Source organism: Rhodamnia argentea, chromosome 6, assembly GCF_020921035.1.
Source record: "Rhodamnia argentea isolate NSW1041297 chromosome 6, ASM2092103v1, whole genome shotgun sequence".
Classification (NCBI taxonomy): domain Eukaryota; kingdom Viridiplantae; phylum Streptophyta; class Magnoliopsida; order Myrtales; family Myrtaceae; genus Rhodamnia; species Rhodamnia argentea.
Window position 1 is genome coordinate 28,397,716 of NC_063155.1, and position 22,275 is coordinate 28,419,990.

Below are 22,275 nucleotides of genomic sequence, written 5' to 3' on the forward strand. Positions count from 1 at the left end.
GGAAAAAAAAAAAGAAACGAGAAATAAAAATGCGCCCAGATGAAAATGCCAACAATCACATCTTGAAAAGTGACATGCGAGAAGGACATGCGACTTTAGGCACTTATTTCAAATGAAGTTTATTATTGATCATTTTTTTGAGAAAATGGCTCGATTTCATGTTTTTATTTGGAATATTTCCTATTGTTATCTTAAATTTTTTTTTTGTGGGTCGAATATTGTGATCTTATTTAGTCGCTGCTCTTTCGACCCAAAAAAAAAAAAAAAAACAAATGGAGAGGGGATTTTGCTAGAGCGTTGGGTGACGGCGTGACAGGCCAAAGAGAGGGAAGCATGGGCCTATCACGGGAGGATAGAGAAAGGCATGCATTGTACGACTGCACAGTACAGCACGCTAGTGGAGTCGGCTCATGTGGGAAACTCTCGTTTTTCGCAGATGGAGAGAGGGAGGTCGGATCCGAGTAAATTTATTAAATTGTTCCGTATGAATTCCGCGACCTAAAATTCGAGAATATTCTTTAAATTGAGGAGAAGAAAAATATTTTTTTCTCGACTTAGAGATATAATAATAATGAATATATACTCTATATCATTTTTGAATGGCCACAGTCGGTAGGGTCGTATAGTAAAGTTCCACGCCTGGAGTGAATTATTTGAGGTTTGGCTCCTGCGTCGTACGGTGAAAAGAGGGTGGTTCGATGGATTTGATTGGAGGATCCATACGGTGGGTTTTGATCAAGGGCCGAGATTCGTTCTTTGAAAAAACTTTCCTTTCAACGTCCTTAATGTTAAGGATATATACAAAATCTCTACTGTTTAATCTTTTTGACATTCCGACCAAAAAAAAAATATTTTTGACATATAAAATTAAAATTCCATAAAATGGATTTAAATTCGATCAGCGTTTCAGTGGGATTACGCTATTTAAGAACATATGAAATTACGAGAAAATGAGGGGAAAACATGTTAGGTAGTCAAAAGGATCTGAAAGTCGATCACATAGAGGTTTTTCTGTTTTATTTCACTGAGCTGCGAGCTTCAAACGCAGCTTGTGGAATGAAAATAAGTACTCATGGTGGTGAGATTTTGAGAGAGCATTACTTATCATGCGGTCTTTTTCATCAATATACGTAGTTACTAAAGATAGAGACAATTTGTTCAACCAGTTCTAAACCCATTGTACGCATGTAATATTGCCAATTGAGAATTTTCGTGCGAATTGTCAATATAATCACGTGTCATGTAGGACGGACGGCAATGACTAATAAACCGTCACGTTAGCAATTTTCGTGTCATGTAGGACGGACGGTAATAGTTGATAAACTGCTACATTAGCAATTTTCGACGAAAATTGACTAGAAGTATTATATTGAAATTCGAGAAAAGATTTGGAACTAACTTGATAAAATCAAACAATTTATGAGTGAATTGACATTCGTACAATAACTTTGGGTGCTTGCAAGAGTCATGCCTTCGAAATTTGGTCCGATAGTTGGACGTATGCGAGATTCCGGCGAGTCGTTTGGTGACGGCGCTTTGTCAAGGATTGTGTAGCCCTAAGGTTGCATGTCACGTGCTTGTGAGGGGGCGTCTCCTCTTCCTTTCCCTCCCTTTTGTCATGATTATCTTTCTTCTTTTCATATTTTCATACTATCGAAAAAAATATTTTCGATAGTATAGTCGTTGCATAGTATTCCCCACGAGGTTGTGATACCCCCCAATCATATTCTTAACGGGAAGAACAATTTGAAAAAGAAAATGGTTGAAGGACTCACTCATTGTCAAAAAGAAGAGAACGAAAGACCTGATTGAACAATTGGCAATCGTTGATGGGATTTCTGATAGAGAAATCACAAATGGTGAGTCAAAAGAAAGCTTTTTTCTCATCCGTTTGTTGGCCATGCCAATCAAAGGCACCTTCACCCCTCATTTTTTATCGAGATACGCTACCCAAGCCGTTTGAAAATCTTAAAAAATTAAGCGCAAGCCCGTTGAACAGCATCTTCCGCGTCACTCCCACTTTTCAGGTCCTTCTGTCTTGCGATGAATCACCCGCCATGTTCATTGTCGTGCTCCATTTCGTCAACGCAAGCGAGACTCTAGCCACACTCCACCTCCTCTTGCTCCGCAGTCGAAGCCTCTTCTTTTCGAGCCTAAAAACAAGAATCCGAAGCTTGGACCATTCTTCTGATTGCGGAAAGCACCGTAATGGAGAAAAGCCAAGAACTTGCGCTGACCCAGATGAGGAAATCAGTTCAGAAGCTGGGTTCTTCGACGGAGGTAATGAAACGTTTGCTTTCTTCGTAAGCAATGGATTTTCATAATGGTTCTTGTTTGATTGGTTTTCGAGCTTTTTCATTTGTTTACCGTTGGCCATGCAGAAAATTGGCGAACCAACGCTCATGCGGTTCTTGATAGCTAGATCGATGGACGCCGATAAGGCAGCGAAGATGTTTGTGAAATGGCAGGAGTGGAGGGCGACATGGGTCCCGAATGGGTTCGTTCCAGAGTCGGAAATAGGCGAGGAATTGGCAGCTAGGAAGATTTTTTTGCAGGGCTTGTCGAGAAGTGGTCAACCACTGATGGTCGCCATGGCCAGCAAGCATTTCCCTTCGAAAGATCAGCTCCAATTTAAGAGTAATAAGCTCTTTTCACCTGTTCAAATTCCATCTTTCTTTTGACTTTCCCATTCATATAATTGTGCAGACCATTGATGAAGATATGCGTGTGACGAAATGCAAATACTAGGCGTTCTTCATGGGGTGATATGTCGATGATACTGCTGCTGAATCGTTGCATGCATTGTCAATTTGTAGATTGTCCCACTCGCATGAGATAAAGGTTTTCAAGCACATAGCGCAACTTGAGTCAGAATGACTTGGCCTTTATGTTTTGGGTCCCAGCTTTATTTGTTTGTTGGCTTTTGACAATAGCCGGAGGTGGTTCCATGTCTTCTCGCTTTTTATCCTGTCCCTTTGAATATACTGCCAAAAGGAAATAATTGACTTCATTTTATCAATCATCCTCCAAACTATTGCTTTCTCAAAAATGGTGATTGTCGATTCTGAAGCTCTGGAGTCTGGTATTAATTACTCGTATTCTGTATTAATTAGTTACCTGATCATAACGAATGAAGTGATCTCCCTCTTGGGCCGCGGACGCATCCCTAGGATCAATGTTTTGCAATTTGGTGTATGGTCATACCTTTCTAGGCCCTTTGGCTTAGACCGAACGTGCGATGTGGTTTATAATCAGATGCTTTCTCTTCAATTTTTTGCTTGAGTTAAAGATATTAAATTTGCTACATAGATTAGGGAAAGCTTAATTAACTTAACTTGCTGTCTCCTTTGGTAAACTCCTAAGTATAAACATAACCATGGAGTGATATTGGAGGTCCAGATGCCTAAATTTGGTTATGGGTTTCAGCATCTTCCATAAATGGAGAATTATTAATTGCATGGATGTTTGTAAGATCTACACGTGATTGATGGCCAATAGAAAAAGTTCACCATATGTGATCAGTTTCTTGTGACCGAGCGTCCTCATCCATGTGTGTACGTATTCTTTATTAATGCCACCTTTGCCTTTGGCAGTGCTCAATGTCTTAGCTTTTGCAAATTTGGTACCATCAGTATTTCTTAGCTTCCTCTGTCATGTGGTGAATGTAGAGATTCAAAATATAAACTCCGTGTTGCTTGATTCAGTTTGTTATCTGTCGAATCTTGTGTCTTAATTCTTATCTTGTTTGCTTATTCCACTTATAGATAGCCAACAGGGCGATGGTAATAAACTTAACCGGGCCAAGAATGGTTTTCATCATAACATGGAGTATATTGCATACCTCACATCACATCTTTAACACTTGTTAGTTGCATTTATAAGTAGATTGTTCCTATATATCTGAGTTCTGTTATCATCAGCGCAGGAATCAAATTAGAAAGTCAGAACAAACTGGTTTTTCGTTTTCCCTTTTGTTTCATGACAATGGTTGGACCGAAGAATTGATTAACTCTGCTTCCCTATTGATGCAGAATTTGTAATTTATCTACTTGACAAATCCATTGCAAGGTGCGTACCATACTCATTGCGCTCTATAAGACATGCATGTTTGACTAGTCTGTGTTTGTTTTTGAATTTTGGTATTGCGGGGCTTCATTCATTGGTAGCTAAATTGTGATTGTTAGTCTTGACCACAAAAGTCGTTTGTCAATGAATTTGCAATTTGAGAGAGAGGGAGGGATAGGGATGCTCGGGATAGATATTCAGGATGGTTTTATTCTATTTGAGAAAAAGGAAAAGTGATCATGGGTTGAGTAGCAGCCAAAATGAGATATGTGGGTGTCATTAGACAAGTACATATGGCCTCGTGCTCGGCAGACATTCGTAGGTGACACACACAGAAAATAGTCACGAAAGAACTGAATATTACACCTGAACACCTGAAACTGGTTTTCACCTTCTTAACTTTTCCATCTCTCTTTTAGCATTGGACAATTAAAAGGATTTTTTCACCATAGTATCTTTCCCATGTCCATTAAAGGTTGCTAAAATTTTGTGGATCACCTTTTAATAACTTAAATCAGCAAATAGATAAAATTTCTGATTGTAGATCCTTGCTTATTTTTTGCCAGTAGATATCTCTATATTTGATGCTTTATGTTTCTGTCCTTCATTTCTCGACTCTCTTAAATGTTCCTTGTCCAAATTGGAGAATTTCTGGACATCGGCAACCCTGTTCCCCCACTAAAACTAGGAATCTACCTAAAGCTGATGTTAATCTCCGCTTACAAAGAGAGTTATGCTTTCATCTATGCTGAATTTGCAAATCATGTCTTTTGACAAGTACACGTGATTATTGAGGTCCTGTTTTGTGAGTTAATCAACTCCATTAAAGTGTATGCATTCCATTTTCAGTTCTTTCAAAGGGCGGGAAATAGGGAATGAAAAGGTGATTGTCATTCTTGATCTGCAAAACTTAAGTTATAAGAATGTCGATGTACGTGGCTTCATCACTGGATTTCAGTGTTTACAGGTACTTATCTCATTAAGAGTTCTGTTTCTTATTTATCTCATGTATCTGTCTGCTAGTCCTTCAGACTAGAACTGTCTGCTCATAGATGAGAATACGGACAGAATATTTTTGTGTTCTTATAAGATGATTTAGTTGGAGAAAGGATCCAAATGAATTATATTGTGCAAATATCTGATCTCCGCTTCAGTTGTAGCAATCTACAAACTAAGAGCAAAATAAATAAAAGAAGAAAAGAGCAACTGAAACAAAGGGAAAACAAACTCTGTTTAATAATTCTCTTTCGGTGATACCTTTGAAAACTTTTAGGATTACTTAATGGTACATTGTGCGAAAGGTTCCCTTAGATTTGCATTTACAATTGTTGAAAAATGTCCTGAGACTGAGACCAATTGTCAGGAAGAACACCTTTTACCCCCTCATTTCCCAGACACTGATTTTCCACTAGCAGCTTTTCTTGAGCTGTTTACTTGGGTATGTTGAAGCTTTTACAGTTACATGAGAAGAAAAATGACCGTTTCTTGCACCCGAAGTACAATCCTCGAAATGAATTCGTAAGCTAGTTATGGGTGACATGATTGACGTCGGCCAATACAACTTCACTGGCAATGAAAATTATCTATGTCATTCCTCTAAATCACAAGCTTCTTATCATGCAGGATTACTATCCTGAGCGCCTTGCCAAGCTCTTCATTCTGAATATGCCACGGTTCTTTGTCAGTGTTTGGAGAATGATTTCTCGCTTCCTTGAGAAGGCAACACTGGAAAAGGTGCACTTATTTTGCTCTGCACATAATTATTCAGAACATTTAATGCACAATTTCTCTCGTTTTGCATAGTATTCATATTTTGGCCTAATATGATATTCAACACCTTGTTTTCTTGATAGGAAGGTAGTATCGCTATAGGGCACCAAGGAAGTGCAAGCACATGTACAAAAAGAGCTTAAGCAATGAAAAAAGAGCTCAATCACAAGATGAAACATCTACAATGTCAATCAAAGAATTTGCATCAACGAGTAATTTTCCATTATGCGAAAATGTAGGACTTCAAAAACTGATCCTTAAATAATGACAAAAACTGAGGATGCCTCTCCTTCATAGGATCTCTTGTCTTGATCTCTCCATATCTTCCAAAAACAAAAGAAGGAATATGAGTTTGAGATGCACCTGATGATAACAGGTTGTAAACAATAACCACTTCATGACTCTTGCTTGTCAAGCATTCTTTCTCCTAATCTTGACCCTTCATCCTGAAATAAACACTGCAGATCGTGATTGTGAGCAACGAAGATGAACGAGAAGACCTCGTCAAGGAAATCGGCTGCGAAGTCTTGCCCGAAGAGCACGGTGGGAAAGCAAAGCTTGTGCCCATCCAGGATGTTGTTTTGCCCCCTTTGGATAATTGATTTCAGTGACTGGACAAAACAGCTTCATTTTTTGGTTAAAAAAGGGGAGGAAAAGAAAAACAAAACGAAAAGAGCAGCTGCGATCTCGGCGTCAGCTTCCTCGTATGTACTTTTCAATGTATGTATATCTTCTTCGACAAACTGTTATGTACGTAACGACTCATGTATTAACTTGCCGGGCAACTTTATATGCGTATGTTTCAAGGATCAGCAATTTTAGCAATGAAGAAAGTTAGGATGGAAGAAGAGGTCAAGTGAAAAAGGAGGTGCGGAGGAGTAAAAGGGTGCATTTCGGAACCAATGCCATCTTCGTCAAGCACCTTGTCGAGAAGGGGAGTTGCTGGGTTGGGTCCCGTTCGGATCATGTCACAAAAAAAAAAAAAACCAAACAAACAAACGAATCATTTGTCTTGTTCAACAAGGAATGGTTCATGGTGTAAATCTCACTATCCTCCACGTTGTAATTTATTTTGTCAAATTGGGGATGGGCATGGATAATCCGAGGGACCCGAATCTGCCTCTTCTATACTTTAACCTTTAGAGACTATCTCTTTACACCCTATCCATTTGCATGACTGAGTTTGGCTTGGACCGGAAAAATTACCAAAAAAGCTCTAACCGTATTGCAATTGTGCCATCAGTCCTAAACCTTTTTGTCTATCAATTGAGTCATAAATATTTGCCATTGTGTCCATTCAGCCTATCAGGCCAATTTTGACCGGTCTGTCTTGATGTGGGGCAATAAATATTATTTCGAATTTTTTTCATTTTCTTCTTCTTGAGAATGAAAAGAAAAGAAAAATAAATAAATAATATTATTAAAAATTGCCACATCGGTACCGACCCGCCAAAGTTGGCCGGCTAAATTGAATTAACATAAATACAAAAGGCTTATGATTTTTTTGATCGAAAAAAAAGGTTTAGGATTCGATTGATAAAAAAAAAAGATTTAAAATTGAATTGACACAGTTACAATAAATTTATCACTTTTTTGATAATTTTTCCGGTTCGGATACGGTCTTTTTTCTTCTAACCGATGATTTGGCGTGCGAGAATGCCGCTTCCTGGTTCGATTCCATTAGGTACATCTTGTTCGCAAGGCGTAAATGGGTGGTTAATTGTTGAGCTCAACTCTGTTGTGTTAAGACACTAGGCCCTCGGTTGATCATTTCGATCCTTGTCAACTGATGAAAATTCCTACATCTTGTATTGGATTGGAGGGGTGGCGGATAAGTTATGTAGATCCCCTCTATTATGGACTGGTGTTATTTCTCGAAGTTATTACGAAAAGAAGCAAAAGTACAGTTAAAACGAAGTGAGTGAAACGAACTTTTATATATATATATATATATATATATATATTCGTTTATGTACATGAATATGTTTAATTCATGTATCTCTTGAGTACGTGAACTTTCAAATTCAATACATTAATTTGAACTATTCTCCTTTCAAAAAAGAGGTTTGAACAAGATTCGAAGAAGAAATACATCTCTCATCTTTTCATTTCGATTTTTTTTTTCCTACCAAGTTTGCCGGTTTTAATAAGTGTTTGACATATTCCTATTTGTATAGACGGGGTTCGAGGTGTTGTATCTTGAGAGTTATAATTCGCGAAACTACTCAGAACCATCGAAGGAACCAACCGCCTTGAGAAGATTCGATCAACCGCATCTCACCTCCTATGTAATTTTATCACAATTTTTACGGCAATTGTGCGAATTGCAAATTTTGATTCGTAACAGTATCCACTTTGCTCATTGGCTTGATAAAGTTGTTATCGCTTCCTTAGTGTGATTATTTTTCTATCTACAAACAAACCGTATTACGTATCTTCCTCCCGGTACGTTACCTTAATTTTCGACGTTAATTATTATTATACCAAGGGGGAAGAATGCTAAGGGAAAGGACATCCGCTTTCTTTTTCACTGGAGGAAGGTAGCTGCCTTGTTCGGTTAATCCTCGTTGCCATGGTGCGTTGTGGACCCCATATCAAGTCCTTCCTCGACCGGCTAGGTGGTCGTTTGATTTCTCCCACGAGAGAATAAAAATCAAAGCGTACCCAATTTTTTTTTTTTTGGGTCAAAAAAAGATAAAAGAGTCTGTCCAAATTATGTGGGTCCCACCCTAATCATTCCCCTCTTCCTTTTTTTTTTTATTTAGCTTCCCCACCAGGAAGAAGGTAAAGGGCTTGCGTTTCCAGCCAATTTATTTATTTATTTATTTTTCCCCATTGCTCTGATCACACGCACCTATGAGAATGCTCCATCTTTTAGAGATTTTGACCAGATGAGGAGAGCCCCGCCAATGGCAATCCTCGGATGGGCTGGATTGGACTTTGATAAGGGCAGAACTTTGTCTTTAAATGAAAAATAAAAGAGTGATTTGATAAGCCTTCGACTCATATTAACGAACAAATATTTTTCTTTTTTATTAATTGAAAATATTCACATATTTTAACGTCCCAGAGTTCGGACGAATAGTTTTAAGGACATACTGAGGGCCCCTTCGATTCACACTGTCTTCCTTCACTAATAGCCAAATAAACATTGAGATCTATTGTAACCACTCACCTGGGTGGCACCTTTGGTTCGCGCATTCTTTCTCTCGCAAAAGGTCGAGTGTTCGAATCCCAGGGGCGTCGCAGGATGACTTACTCGGTGACACGTGTGTGGTGGGTAGCACGTATTGCCCCCGGGGTTTACCCCCCAGTTGCCGGCCGTGCGGGGGTTCCCTGGGTCATCAAAAAGAAAAAAAACATTGACATCTATTGTAAGTAATCTTGAGATGTCAAAGATGTCAACAGAAAATGTTTTTCCTTGGCGCATGCTACAGGTGCACAGAAGTGGACACAGGAGGGCCGGAAACTCCTGCGACGGGCTGAATCACAGCCCAATGGGAAGAGAGAGGGAGAGACTTCTGAAGGTGGGATCTTAACAGGAAGAAAGAGGGCAGAAACTTCTGAAGGTGGGATTTTTATCAGGGGAGAAAGAGAGAAACTTCTGAAGGTGGGATGGTTGACTTGAGTTGACTGTACCAGCCTCTCTTCTGCTTTCACTGCTCTTTTTTCCAAGCTATAAATAGGTCTCGCGCTTCTCTCAGTTTGATGCACCGCTCCCCCTATCTACAGCATTTCAGCATTTTTGGCGCATCTCTGTCAAATTCTCCGACCTGGTGAGTCCCCCAATCTCTCCTTCCTCCCGCATCTTTGGATCATCTCTCTCTCTCTCTCTCTCTCTCCTCATTTGGGTCACATACTTTCTCAAAAAATGCACGAGTTCTGTAATGGTTAGCGATCCGATGTTTGGGAGATGCATCTTCTTGTTATGCTCAATCCGTCATCGCCATCGCCATTGCCATCACCGTCGAGTCTCTTCTCTTGTATGCTCTTGTTTCTGTGTTCTTTTTATGGTCCGAAGTTCTGTCACAGGGGTATATATGTTGCTTGCTGAGGATGTCCTTATGATCCGTGATGGACAAATCGCTTAGTTTTGTTCCTTTCTGGGTTTTCCTTGCTTGTCAATTTTTCCATGTAAATGGGGGGGCAAAAAAAAAAAAAAAATGAAACTTTGGAATTCACAAGTCGAGTCCTTCCTCTCTGTGAATGGCTCAGCCTTACTTTCTTTGCGGTCGTACATATTAGGTGGCATTGTACTGAGGGTAAATTTTTCACGATCTACTGCGAGGGAAAGTTGGTTTTGCCAAGGCCGGACTTGAGATGCCTTGGGCTTTTAGCTTTCTTGCCATGCAAGTCGTAAAGGGTTTGTAATAGATCATAATTTAACGAACACAATTTGTATTTGGAAAGACTCTTTTAAATTAAATTTTTTGCATTTTCCCAAAGAGAATTCTCCAAAAGTCCAACTTATGTTGAAATTCGACAATCAACGGGAACTAAAAGGCGAAAAAAGAAAAAGAAAAACATTTTTTTTATCTCTTCCATTTTTACCTGGCAGTTTTTTCCTCCCCCCGATCTTCGCCTCTCTCATTTTTTGCCCTTTGCTGACTCAACGTCCACCGGAGGACATGTCATGGCCACGTCAACATTAGCATAGTAAAGTTAATATAACAAAAAAAAAAAAGTTAATATAGACGGAGGCGCTTGAGATGACGCGGCTGTGACAGATCTGAGCGACCACCGGTGGCGCTGCTCAACGTTCTCCTTTTATATGCCAACTCCGGCGTTGACGGTGGTCAAACTCACATTACGGCACTGAAGAAGTCTGACATCTCTCTCTCTCTCTCTCTCTCTCTCCTCCTTCTGTCGTGGCAAAAGCCACGACGGAGCCTCCGGTGATGGAGCGCTTCAGGCCACGCCGGCCGTTCCCGGGCCATCGGCTGCCAATGCCGATTCCACGTAAGAACACGACCTCTATGATCGCGACGCTCGCTCTGGTAACTTATATTATGAGCTCTCAAGATTGTTCATCTCTGTAATCATCATTTCTCGCCTTTTCGAGCGAAGTTTTCTTACTCCTACGATCGGTCGTAGATGTTTTAAAAGCCTCTTCCGGCTATCCTTCTTGCTAAGATGCTCTTACGTTTCGTAATTCGGTCGAAGATGCGTGGCCGCCGTGGGCGTAATGGAGTCGTTCCGGGGAGGGAGAGATGGAGCTACATGCTTTGACTGTGCACTTCATTTGAAATAGACGGTGTTGGATCAAGAATCCATTTAGCACTTTTTTCGGACATGGGTCGATGGACTCGTTAGGAGGAAGCGGACCAACATGCTTGTGGTGTTGTACTTGGCTCGGCCGTCTCGAGGATATGAAGTTCTTATCCTGCCGAGCGCTTAATTTGGTCATGCATTCATATATAGGACTCGGAATGCGGTTGAGTTCCGGCATAGTTATGAGGTGGTTACTAGTTGATAAGTTGTGAATAGGCACTTTTGACCACGTCTAGCTTTTGTTCTTGAAAATGTGTCTAGATGAACCTGTAAATAGTTAAAGAGGTAAGACTTGAGATTGCGTAGTTTGACTCTTTAGTTTTGGTTATGTGGAACTCAATCTGTCATCATTATGAGTATTGCGTGGAGGCAATATCCATATTATGTGTTCAAGTTAACTTCATTCTTCTTCTTCTTTTCAAATGCAGTTAGAATCTTTGAGATAGCATGGGTAGGACCATTCAGTTGTACGGGTTCTACTGGCCCATCAGTGCAGAAGCAGTCAAGGATTTTCTGGAGCAATATCTTGGCAAAATGACTGTTTATGCAGTGGAAATTCTGAAACCAAGATCTGGAGAGCAAAGAACACGTGCACATGTTCAATTTACTGCTAAATGTGACGGTGAAGATATTATTTTTCTCGCTAATTGCAAAAATCTCTGGTATGGCAATTCATATTTAAAGGCTTCGGAATGGGGTTCTGATATTGTTCCAAATCCCAAGGTCTTTGAGCACTGCCTGGATGATGTAACTTTGTATTTTGGATGTCAGACTTCTGAGAATACGTTCACTGCCTTGTGGGAGAGCCCAAATGCCTCTGTAAAATTTGGATTTGGCATGAGAAAATTGTTTTTCCTCTTAACCTATGGTTCTGTGGACTACAAGCTTGAGCTCTCCTATGAGAATATTTGGCAGATTCAGCCGCACCAACCACGTGGTCAAACTCTGAAGTATCTAGTCATTCAGGTTTGATGCTTCAACTTAATGCTTGATGGTTTAAGCCAAAACATCGAATTGCTTTGTTCTTGTTGGAAGTGGATATGTTGACGAATCATATGTGGTGGGAGGGCCTAGATAGGGCAGGTTGTAGTGAATCACGATATGCAAAAGACCTGCTGTTTTACTTCTATTGAGGATGATACTCTTTCTACGATGTTTGATATATGAACTTCCCCAATCCCCATATTATAGGTCAAGCAGCAATTTTCCCCTTTAATAGCACAACGGTTTTATATGCCTGTCAAGCTGGACACTACTAATTTTTTTTCCTTTTGATCTCTCTGTGGCCTTATTTTACCAGTTACTAGGTGCCCCTCGGATCTATGAAAAAGATTCCTGCACTCTCAAATATTTTATGGCAGCCCCTGATGACCAATGGGTCAGGGAAGTTGATTTTACCCCATCTTTCTGTATTGGCCAAGCTTCCTCTTTGTGTTTGAAACTTCAGGGTCATCATCAGCTTCCTGATTTTGATAAGTATCTTGTTTGCTGCAAAGAACAGAGTGGGCAGTTCACCCTGAAATGTACCCCTCCTTGTACTTATCATTCAGATCTTGTACCTGTTGTGCTTCCACCTGCCGGAGTTGCCTTGCCATATGGAATCTTGTTCAAGGTCTGTTCCTTGGTTCAGCATGGGTATCTGCCGTGGCCGGTTCTGGATTCAAAATTTTTCCGGCTGATTGATCCGAGAAGAATGGACATGAATGTTGCTTGCATAGAACATGCTTTGGAAAAACTGGGTCGTCTAAAACAGTGCTGTTACCATCCTGTAACTTGGCTTGAGGAGCAGTATCGGAGGTATCTGAGTACTGACCATAAACCTACAGCTGGCACTCTTTCTTTAGATGATGGGTTGGTGTATGTACGTAGGGTTCAAGTAACTCCTTCTAAGATGTATTTCTGTGGTCCAGAAGTGAATGTTTCCAATCGGGTGCTGCGTAACTATCTTGGAGATATTGATAATTTTCTCCGCGTTTCTTTTGTTGATGAGGAACTTGACAAAATTTATTCAACAAATTTGTCTCCACGCAACTCTGCAAATGATGAAAGGCGAAGCGGAATTTATAAGAGGATAGTCTCAACATTGAGAGATGGAATTGTCATTGGTGATAAGAAGTTTGAGTTTCTTGCCTTTTCATCAAGTCAATTACGGGATAGTTCTGTTTGGATGTTTGCTTCCAGGGAAGGGCTTACTGCAGCAGATATAAGGGGGTGGATGGGGGATTTTCGTAAGATACGAAATGTGGCAAAATATGCTGCCAGACTAGGTCAATCCTTTGGTTCATCAACAGAAACTCTCAACGTCAGGAAAGATGAAGTTGAAAGGATACCAGATGTGAAAACCAAAAGGCGTGGAGTTGACTATGTTTTCTCTGATGGTATTGGGAAAATATCTCACCAATTTGCTGTGGAAGTGGCTAGAAAATGTGGTCTTATGAGCTCGACCCCATCTGCATTTCAGATTCGGTATGGTGGGTTCAAAGGTGTTGTGGCAGTGGATCCGACTTCTTCAAAAAAATTATCATTAAGAAACAGCATGCTCAAATACGAATCAGATAATACGAAACTTGATGTTTTGGCATGGAGCAGGTACCAGCCTTGCTTTCTTAATCGCCAGATTATTACTCTGTTGTCTACTCTTGGAGTCGAGGATCATATTTTTGAAAGGAAGCAAAGAGAGGCGCTAAGTCAACTGGATGCTATCTTGACGGATCCTCTGGCGGCACAGCGTGCACTGGTGCTTATGTCTCCAGGAGAGAGTACTAAGGTTCTTCTAGAAATGCTTATCTGTGGTTATAGGCCAGATGTGGAACCCTTTCTATCGATGATGCTTCGAACATTCTGTGCATCGAAGTTGCTTGACTTGCGTACCAAAGCAAGGATATTTGTGCAAAATGGAAGATCGATGATGGGATGTTTGGATGAAACAAGGACTTTGAAATATGGTCAGGTGTTTGTACAACTGTCTAGTGTTGGAAATTTGCAGATTGGAAGCAAAACCATGCTAAAGCCGAGCAGAAGTGAGTCACCCCTCGACACATTTGTCTTTCAGGGAGATTTGGTGGTTGCAAAAAACCCTTGCCTGCATCCTGGAGATGTCCGTGTCTTAGAGGCTGTTGATGTTCCCTCTCTGCACCATATGGTTGATTGCATTGTTTTTCCTCAGAAAGGAAAGAGGTAAGTTTTTTTCCTTTTACTGCTGGTACTCATTTTCTTCCATGTCAGTTCTTCTCATTCCCACCGAGTAGCATTCTAGGCAGTTAAGTCTGGAATCATTTCTCTCTGTTTTTTTTTTTTTCCACTTTATTGTCTCAAACCTCCGGTCTCAGCCAACCCTTTTCCCAACAACCCCTCCCCCCACAAAAATAAAATAAAATAAATAAATAAATAAAGAACAAGAATAGAAAACCTTAGCCAATGTTACCATAGTGGGTTTACTTGGCAATTGTGACTATTTTGTAAAAACATGGAGAGTGCACTAGTTTATTAAGATACCAAGATGCCATTGACAATGTACAGAAACTTTTATGAGAAAGATTTTGTCAAAGCTATCAAGGGCAGAGTATTCAGCATGTGAATGAACTGAAAGGCATATCAGCATTTTCTTTGTTTGGTCATGTATTTAGTTATTTTTATAGATGGCAACATTCATGTAACTGGGCACTTGTACAAACAGTATGTGGGCTTCTGCACAAAAGATATTGTCCTAACAAACCCATATCGTCCATCTTAGACAACCATATGTAAGCAGATAAAATCATTGATCACATTACCTCTCAACTCCATTTTTTCATCTAGTTGGTCCACCGGCATCTCTGGCTATAAGTAGAACTTGACATATTTCTTCAATCGTGATAAACTGGTAATCATTGTAGCTCTCATGTTATTTTTTATTTTTTATGGTAAAGATTGTAGCTCTCATGTTATTTACATAATAGATGCCAAAAAGATTTATTTATCCGTTACTCGCTAGACTTCATAATTACAAGCAATCATGGAGCAGACCTAGATTTAATTTCCCTGTTTGTTCATGCAAGTTCCCGCCCAGTACCAGATAGCATTTACGCATAATCTACATGTTTTTCTGATATTTCGCTACTAACCTCCAGGCCACATCCAGATGAATGTTCGGGAAGTGATCTGGATGGAGATATCTACTTTGTTTGTTGGGATCCTGATCTGGTTCCTCTTTGTTTGTGTCATCCCATGGATTATACCCCAGCTCCTACTGTAACTCTTGATCATGATGTCACCATTGAGGTACTCATTGGCCACATGCTTGCCCGTTAAACATTATCTTTGAGAGGACCATGATGATGGTAGTTTGCATTCATATTGTTCGAGTGATATGCTTATATGCAATAAATCTTAGTTGAGACAGTTGGATGAGATCAATGACTTCTAAAGAACGGTTGCAATGGTAATTTAGTGCGGTTTTGTTTTACCCAGATATCGTATCCTTTTGACAAGCAATATGAACAGAGATTTTGATAAAAAAACCTGAGTTGAATGTTCTTATTAGTTATCAAATAGATACGCCATTATTGCTAGAACTGGCCCATAATTTATGTGGACCGAAAACATCTTCAATTTACGCGGAACTGAATTGAAAAGGAATACCTTGTCATGGCTTAGCAAATTGAACTTTTCAAATTTGTACAGATAGTTGTCATCTTTGGCATTGACATTATTTCTTCCCTTTCGGTTCTCCATCTTTTGGTTCTTCAAGTATATCCATATGTGGAACGGAATAGGCTATGTTCTGGTACTTCTGAATGGAGAGTTCTATGTGCAACCACGTAAGTCATCTATCAGGGAAACCAGTAGATGCACAAGTATCAGACATCACTAGATCCCCTCATAGTTTATGAAGCAATGAGATACTTGAAAGTTAGATCATATGGATGGCACTGTTTAATTCAAATTATGGCACAACTCATTTGGCAATGTCCGTTACAGAGCAGTTTTTTGAGCATCTACTCTGTTTTATTAGCATAGTGTAATTCTTGTTGCTCAGCACATGAACCTTATAGTTGTTTAACTTGTTAAAGATAGTGTCCTTCCGTTCCTTAGCATGCCTCTTCAAACTTGCAAAGTCTTTCTCATTCGACATCTCTATATTAGTTTCATGAGGAAATTCATTTATTAGTCTTCTGATGATAGATACCTTCTCAGTGGATAACTAATAAACTCATGCTGTCCCAATTTAATGTTTTAACATACAGGAGGTCGTGGAGTACTTCGCAGATTACATGGTCAATGATAGTTTAGGGATTATTGCAAACACTCACACAGTGTTCGCTGATAAGGAGCCAATGAAGGCGTGCAGCGAATCATGTGCTGAGCTTGCAGAGTTATTTTCCATAGCAGTTGACTTCCCAAAAACTGGTGTTCCTGCTAAAATTCCTGGTCATCTGCGAGTTAGAGAATACCCAGACTTCATGGAAAAGTCTGATAAGTGCACCTATGAGTCTCAACACGTGATTGGGAAGCTTTACAGAGAGGTCAAGGAGGTTGCACCATATACCAATTCTATAAATTCCTTCACGAGGGAAGTTGCTCTGAGCTCCTACGATTGTCAAATGGAAATAGAAGGCTTTGAGGACTATGTCATGGAAGCCTTTCAGTACAAACTCGAGTATGACTGCAAATTGAGGAGCTTGATGCATTATTATGGCATCAAAACCGAGGCTGAAATGCTGAGTGGGAATATCCTGACGAAGTCAAAATATTTTGATAAAAGAAGAGACCTGGAAGGTATAAATTCCGCTGCGAGGTCCTTGAGAAAGGAAGCCAGGTCATGGTTCAATGAAACGAAGTCAGGATCAGCTTCTGGAGGTGTTAATACATATGCGAAGGCATCAGCTTGGTATCATGTCACCTACCACCCGGAGTTCTGGGGCCGCTACAAGGAGGAGGATCAAGAAGATCATTTCTTAAGTTTTCCTTGGTGTGTTTATGACAAGCTCCTTCACATTAAATCAGAGAGAGCTTCTATAGAGAGGTTAGCAGAAATCAACATTTGACTGCAGATTCTGAGTTAAATTCTCCGAATTGTTCAAATACATCTAAGATGTATGTCTTCTTTGTGAAAACAAATGATTTGCATTAGTTGTCATGTAAGTTCCACGGACATGCTCTTATAGCATATGTCAATCTCTAACTATCTTTGGTACTGTTGTATTTTGCTTTTTATGTGTGAATATATAAGGAACTCCTTTTTATCTTAGTGTCATAGTTATGCAGGCAAATGATCCAATGTTGGTGCTAGCCGATTCAATGAAACAGCATGCACGTAGCCATATTCTTTCAAATGAAAGTTCTTTATCCTCTTTTTGGATATCTCTACCGAAATTCTTGAGATAGTTATTGTTCTTTTCTTTAGCTTCTCTCAAGGTCTGCTGGATAGGTTTGAATCAGTTGTGAAGCATTTGATAAGGCCCTCATCGACTCCAATGAGCGATTGATATTGAAATGGAAATGCTGACACTGAAATCACCATGAAAGGTCACTTAATCTAGATAAAACTGAGTAAATTTATGTACTAGCCACTTTATTTTAGTTCATCCAATTATAGGGCACTAGTGTCATCTTCCAAAGATGCATCAATGGCGTTTGAGAACAAGGAACATTAGAGTCCCTTCCTTGTAGCTCGAGTCCAGTAGGTAGCTGAACTCCCGAGTCTTTTCCACGAGACATCGAAAGAGTTCATCGACAATTTCACTTCCGAAGTGCTTGCTGATAATCCCCTCCAAGCCTGCTCTCAGGTGTATCACAATCTCCTGTGCATTGACTCCACCTTCATACCTCGATTGGGTGTTGAGCAACTCCATCGTCTCTATGTGAAAACTACTGTCCATTTTGACTAGCCGTGCAATCTCCGCTGGAGACGCGGCATACAGCGGCAAGTTGAAGCAATCCACTTGCTCTTCACTTATTGTTCCCTGCAGCGAAAAGCTCGCCAATTTGTGGCTTTCCGTCAGTTGAACGAAGCTAAAATTTTATGCTCTCATGTTGATCTCCCATGATAGTAGGAAAGGTTGTGAAATTTCTGGATTCAGAAGAATTGCGAAAACATTATTGTCTATAGAAAATTATTGTTTTCTTCTTCAGTCTGATAAAAGATTTAAGAAGACGGTCGAACAAGAGTAGGAGATATTGTGATACCATACCTCTTTGGCCATGTCCATGAGACTCAGTCCTATAAAATCATACATTAAACACACGGGTATCTTCGAATATGGAACATCATCTGGTTTTCCAGGCATGGTAAGTACGACTATCCCTCCCGCGGCGACCTCTTCTGCTCTAGATTTCAGAAACGCTTCCATGTCCTTGTTGAACTGACCTGCGTATGCATTGCACACCGCCTCAGAAGCGTTTGTGCAGTGAATTTTCCCCTTATTCCATGCCGGAGAATTTCTATTCGACATCTCGTCCGGAATTCTCGAAAGCCACTGGAGCGCGTACTGCGAGTGCACGAAGTGGAGGGAAGACTCAGGGAAAAGCCGCCCGTGAAATGACCCCGGAACCCCTGCAGCGTAGTAGGGTCTTTCTGGAGGGACGGACTTGAAGAGGGTGTTGAAGTCATTGGCGGCGTGGTCGTTGAAGAAAACCTGGAATTCGGGCATCTCGGTAATGTGGCCTCTGGATGTGAGATTCATTTGGATGGCGTCTATGGCGTTTTGCATGGCAATGAAGGTGTTTGGTCCGACCGAGCAGCCGAGGTCGGCAAGACGGATCGTGGCAGGACGGGAGGAGACAAGAGCTTCTACGTTGAGCTTCTCAATGATTGCCTCGTCGATCAAGGCCTTCAGAACATTTGTGGTCGCTCTCTGTAAAATGGTATTCAAATTCGTGAGGACGACAATCCATTCCCTAGTTGAAAGGTCGAGAGAGACTCGTAGAATCAGCCATTTCTCTCGGGAAAAAATGCATAAAAATCACGGGTTTATGGTATCTGCATCTGTTATTTACTTGCACATTTGCTTAGCGAAAACACCATTGCAGTGCATGAAAATCAAAACCTGGAAGTAAGAGTTCTTGCTGTAGCTGTAAGGTCCCTCCCCGCCGTTCATCGGGTATGTCGGCGGCATTTTGGTTTCGACGTTGCTCATCTCTCTCTCTTCTCTCTCTCTCTCTATGTGCCTCTCAGATGCGGGACAATTTGAACTCAGCTGTTATTTTTGCTCAGTGGTTCGGTACCTCTTTATACCAAGCGAACCTTAGTGGTGGTCTGAATTTTCAAGTGACTTGTCGGAGCGCGATCATCAGCAACAGCGAACATTCAAATGCGCAACTAACGTCGGTCTTGATCCTCCACTTTAGTTCAAAACCCCAATGGTTTAATTAAAGCAGCCAGAGTAGACTTTTTGCACATGCGACAACGCAGCATTCAACCTCGACTCCAAGCGTGTATCTTGGACTTTCCAACGTGCGACTATCTTAACTTTCTGGGCAAAGCACGTGTCCTCAGCTTAGCATGAGGCAGGATTTCCATCCCGAGTCAAAAATCAATTCCAAAAAGTCGAAATATTTAGGGCCTTAAGCAGTTATTTAGCTGCCAAACCCAAAATTTTCCTCTAAAGACTTGTCTTCATCTTCGACTAGCTATCTTTGGAGGGTAATGTTTATATATGCTCCTCTAACTTAGGTTGTGTGTAAAATTCGAGTGTCTAACTCTTTTTTTTTTTTTTAAAGCCATTCGTGTATTCAGTGTTAATTGTTCACCAACTACCCTTTCATCGGTTGTGGCCGTCTTCGCATTCCAACCCAAGAGTTCATATCTATAGAGTCATGCAAGTCTATGGCGCTTGAGGATGAGAACCCTAGGAGCGACACAAGATATCATAATTGGTGGCTTTAGTTTCTTTAGGTGAAAGGCCCAAACAACTTATCGGTGCATCGGCCCACGAGACGTTTTGGTACTCTAATAATTTAATTATCAAAATAGGCAAGAATTTTACAATATTTAAATAATAAATCACGCATTCATTTCACTATTTAAGTTTTTAGAATAATTGATGGTAATCCCACCAAATCTCACATGGTATCAAAGAATAGCCAAAGTCTATAAGTTCTTTTTTCATAAATACAATACAACGACCAGAGCGATTCTCTCAATAAATAATAGGATTTTTATTGATAGAAACTAGAAAGTAGAAAATAGAGCACAACCTTCCACCACAAGACAAACATTTTTTCACAAGCGAATCTTGAGTAGGGAATAAAGGACAAGCGTAGGGAATCAACTGCTATCGGACAAAGATCGAGCAATCAACATCCATAAGCACACAGGCAACTACCCATCCATCGTTATCGATACTTTATCTGCGTTTCAAAACGGTGAAGAGCTGAATGCCTTCTCTGTAGGACGCTTCGAGTTCTTGAGAGCACTCGCCGGACAGCTTCCGAACCAATCGATTGAACAACTCGGCAATTGTGTTCTTGTCGAAGTGCTTCGCAAGCATGCCTTCCATCGCCGCCCTCACATGCACCATCCATCCACGGACGTCGATGGGACCGATCATGTTGGGCGATGGGTTTGTCAGCTCCATCGCTTCAATGGTGAAGTTGCCATTCTTGGTCACCAGGGTAGTCATCTCCTCCGGCGAGGGTGCATACAGTGGCAAGTTGAAGGAAGCCACTTTATCTTCACTGACTAGACCCTAGAAAAAGTGGGTAAAATTAGCAAAGGTGGATTACTTTCTTGTCGATGAAAGCCGACCAATTTTATCGATCTTTATAAATCCCTATATAGGTACTTACTTCATTCACCATGTCCATGAGACTAGAAGCCATAACATCATACATAATCCCGCTTGGAACTCGCCGATGAGGCATACCATGTGGAATTCCCGGCATGATAATCACCATCATCCCTCCGCTCACTACCTCGTCAGCCCTGGTCCTCAAAAATTCCTCCATGTCCTTGGCAAACTGCTCTGCATAAGCTTTAACCACTTCTTCCGGGGCACTAGTGTAGTGAGCCCTACCTTTGTTCCATGCTGCCGAGTCCCGGTCCGTCACCTTCTCTGGGACCTCGGAGAGCCAGTGCAGCGCGATGGAGGAGTACACGAAGTGAAGGGACGCGTTGGGGAACAATCTGGTGTGGAAAGAGCCGGGAACGCCTGCAGCGAAGTAGGGCTTATGGGAGGGGAGGGTCGCGAAGAGGGTGTTGAAGTCGTTCGAGATCTTGTCGTTGAAGAACACGTGAAACTCAGGCAGGGTTCGAGAATTAGGGCATTGGGAATTGAACTTCCTTTGCAAGATTTGCACGATGTTTTGCATCGCTAAGATCGTGTTGGGACCAGTGGCACATCCTAGGTCGGCGAGTCGGATTGCATGGGAAGTAGAGGATAGACTCGCAACATCGAATTTCTCCGTTATCACGGCGTCTATCTTTTCGCTCATGATGTTAGTGGCTAGTCTCTGAGAATCAACTCAACAGACATTCTTAGTCATTGTAGCAATTTCTCTTCCTCCTTCTTATATAAGTCGCAATTAAGACACGTAATATCCTAATTCTGTTTTTTTTTCCTTTTGATGTAAAGAAGTGTGGTCATCGATGCTTCTCCATCACTTACCCTAGTTTGGGATTAATTTGGAATTATGGTGTAAAGAGCTCGTGCTTATTCATGCAACAGATGGAGAATGTTAGCAGCAGTGAAGAATCATGAAAAGAAAAAAGAGAAGGATGAAGAGACCTGGTATTGGGAATTTTTGCTGTAGCTGTACCTTCCATCTCCTCCATTTGTTGTGGGAGAATCCACGCCAGGGTTTCTATCTCCCATCTCTCTCTCTCTCTCTCTCTCTCTCTCTCTCTCTCTCTCTCTCTCTCTCTCTCAATGTGGACGTGCTTATAGGTGCGTCGATGGTTGATAACTATATAAATGAAAAGGAAAAATGACACAAACGATTCATGAACTTTGATCCGATGTAATCTGGTCCTGAACTTTTAATCTGTACAATATAATCCATGAGCTTTGGTCCAATATGCAATGTCATCCCGAACTCATATCGTCGGGACCTTAACCTCAGCAGCTCTTATGTCTCTAATTTTACTTTAAAGTTGAAAGCATACATTTAGTTCCACTTTAGGGGTTAGGATAAATCAATTACAACTAGCTATAGAGGGAATTATATAAAATTACTGGCACTTAGTCTAAT

At 40.8% G+C, this 22,275-nt stretch overlaps 4 protein-coding genes across 8 annotated transcripts; 2 read left to right on the forward strand and 2 right to left on the reverse strand.

The window, feature by feature from the left end:
* The first annotated feature begins 1,914 nt into the window (after window positions 1–1,914).
* On the forward strand, window positions 1,915–6,502 carry LOC115755994 (sec14 cytosolic factor). Of its 2 annotated transcripts, XM_048281391.1 has the most exons (7): window positions 1,915–2,091; window positions 2,165–2,280; window positions 2,382–2,637; window positions 4,032–4,068; window positions 4,915–5,032; window positions 5,689–5,799; window positions 6,300–6,502. In XM_048281391.1, exons 1-7 carry the CDS (start codon window positions 2,058–2,060, stop codon window positions 6,435–6,437), a joined length of 810 nt encoding a protein of 269 aa, XP_048137348.1. In that variant the 5' UTR covers window positions 1,915–2,057; the 3' UTR covers window positions 6,438–6,502. The 2 variants fall into 2 exon arrangements, with proteins under 2 accessions (XP_048137348.1, XP_030551513.1); XM_030695653.2 differs by having other exon boundaries at window positions 1,915–2,280.
* Window positions 6,503–9,498: 2,996 nt separating this feature from the next.
* On the forward strand, window positions 9,499–17,330 carry LOC115755957 (probable RNA-dependent RNA polymerase 1). Of its 4 annotated transcripts, none has more exons than XM_030695613.2 (5): window positions 9,499–9,611; window positions 11,535–12,072; window positions 12,407–14,283; window positions 15,216–15,366; window positions 16,332–17,330. In XM_030695613.2, exons 2-5 carry the CDS (start codon window positions 11,554–11,556, stop codon window positions 17,130–17,132), a joined length of 3,348 nt encoding a protein of 1,115 aa, XP_030551473.1. In that variant the 5' UTR covers window positions 9,499–9,611; window positions 11,535–11,553; the 3' UTR covers window positions 17,133–17,330. The 4 variants fall into 4 exon arrangements, with proteins under 4 accessions (XP_030551473.1, XP_030551455.1, XP_030551463.1 ...); XM_030695595.2 differs by lacking the exon at window positions 9,499–9,611 and adding an exon at window positions 10,509–10,832; XM_030695603.2 differs by lacking the exon at window positions 9,499–9,611 and adding an exon at window positions 10,509–10,794.
* A 195-nt stretch (window positions 17,331–17,525) lies between these two features.
* Window positions 17,526–19,425, reverse strand: LOC115755976 (loganic acid O-methyltransferase-like). The gene is made up of 3 exons (XM_030695628.2): window positions 19,134–19,425; window positions 18,279–18,941; window positions 17,526–18,050 (listed from the first exon to the last, which is right to left on the reverse strand). Exons 1-3 carry the CDS (start codon window positions 19,221–19,223, stop codon window positions 17,712–17,714), a joined length of 1,092 nt encoding a protein of 363 aa, XP_030551488.1. The 5' UTR covers window positions 19,224–19,425; the 3' UTR covers window positions 17,526–17,711.
* Window positions 19,426–20,262: 837 nt separating this feature from the next.
* Window positions 20,263–21,947, reverse strand: LOC115755986 (loganic acid O-methyltransferase-like). Its single transcript, XM_030695641.2, has 3 exons — window positions 21,813–21,947; window positions 20,875–21,537; window positions 20,263–20,774 (listed from the first exon to the last, which is right to left on the reverse strand). The coding sequence occupies exons 1-3, from the start codon at window positions 21,897–21,899 to the stop codon at window positions 20,433–20,435; spliced, it is 1,092 nt and encodes a 363-aa protein (XP_030551501.1). The 5' UTR covers window positions 21,900–21,947; the 3' UTR covers window positions 20,263–20,432.
* Window positions 21,948–22,275: the final 328 nt, after the last annotated feature.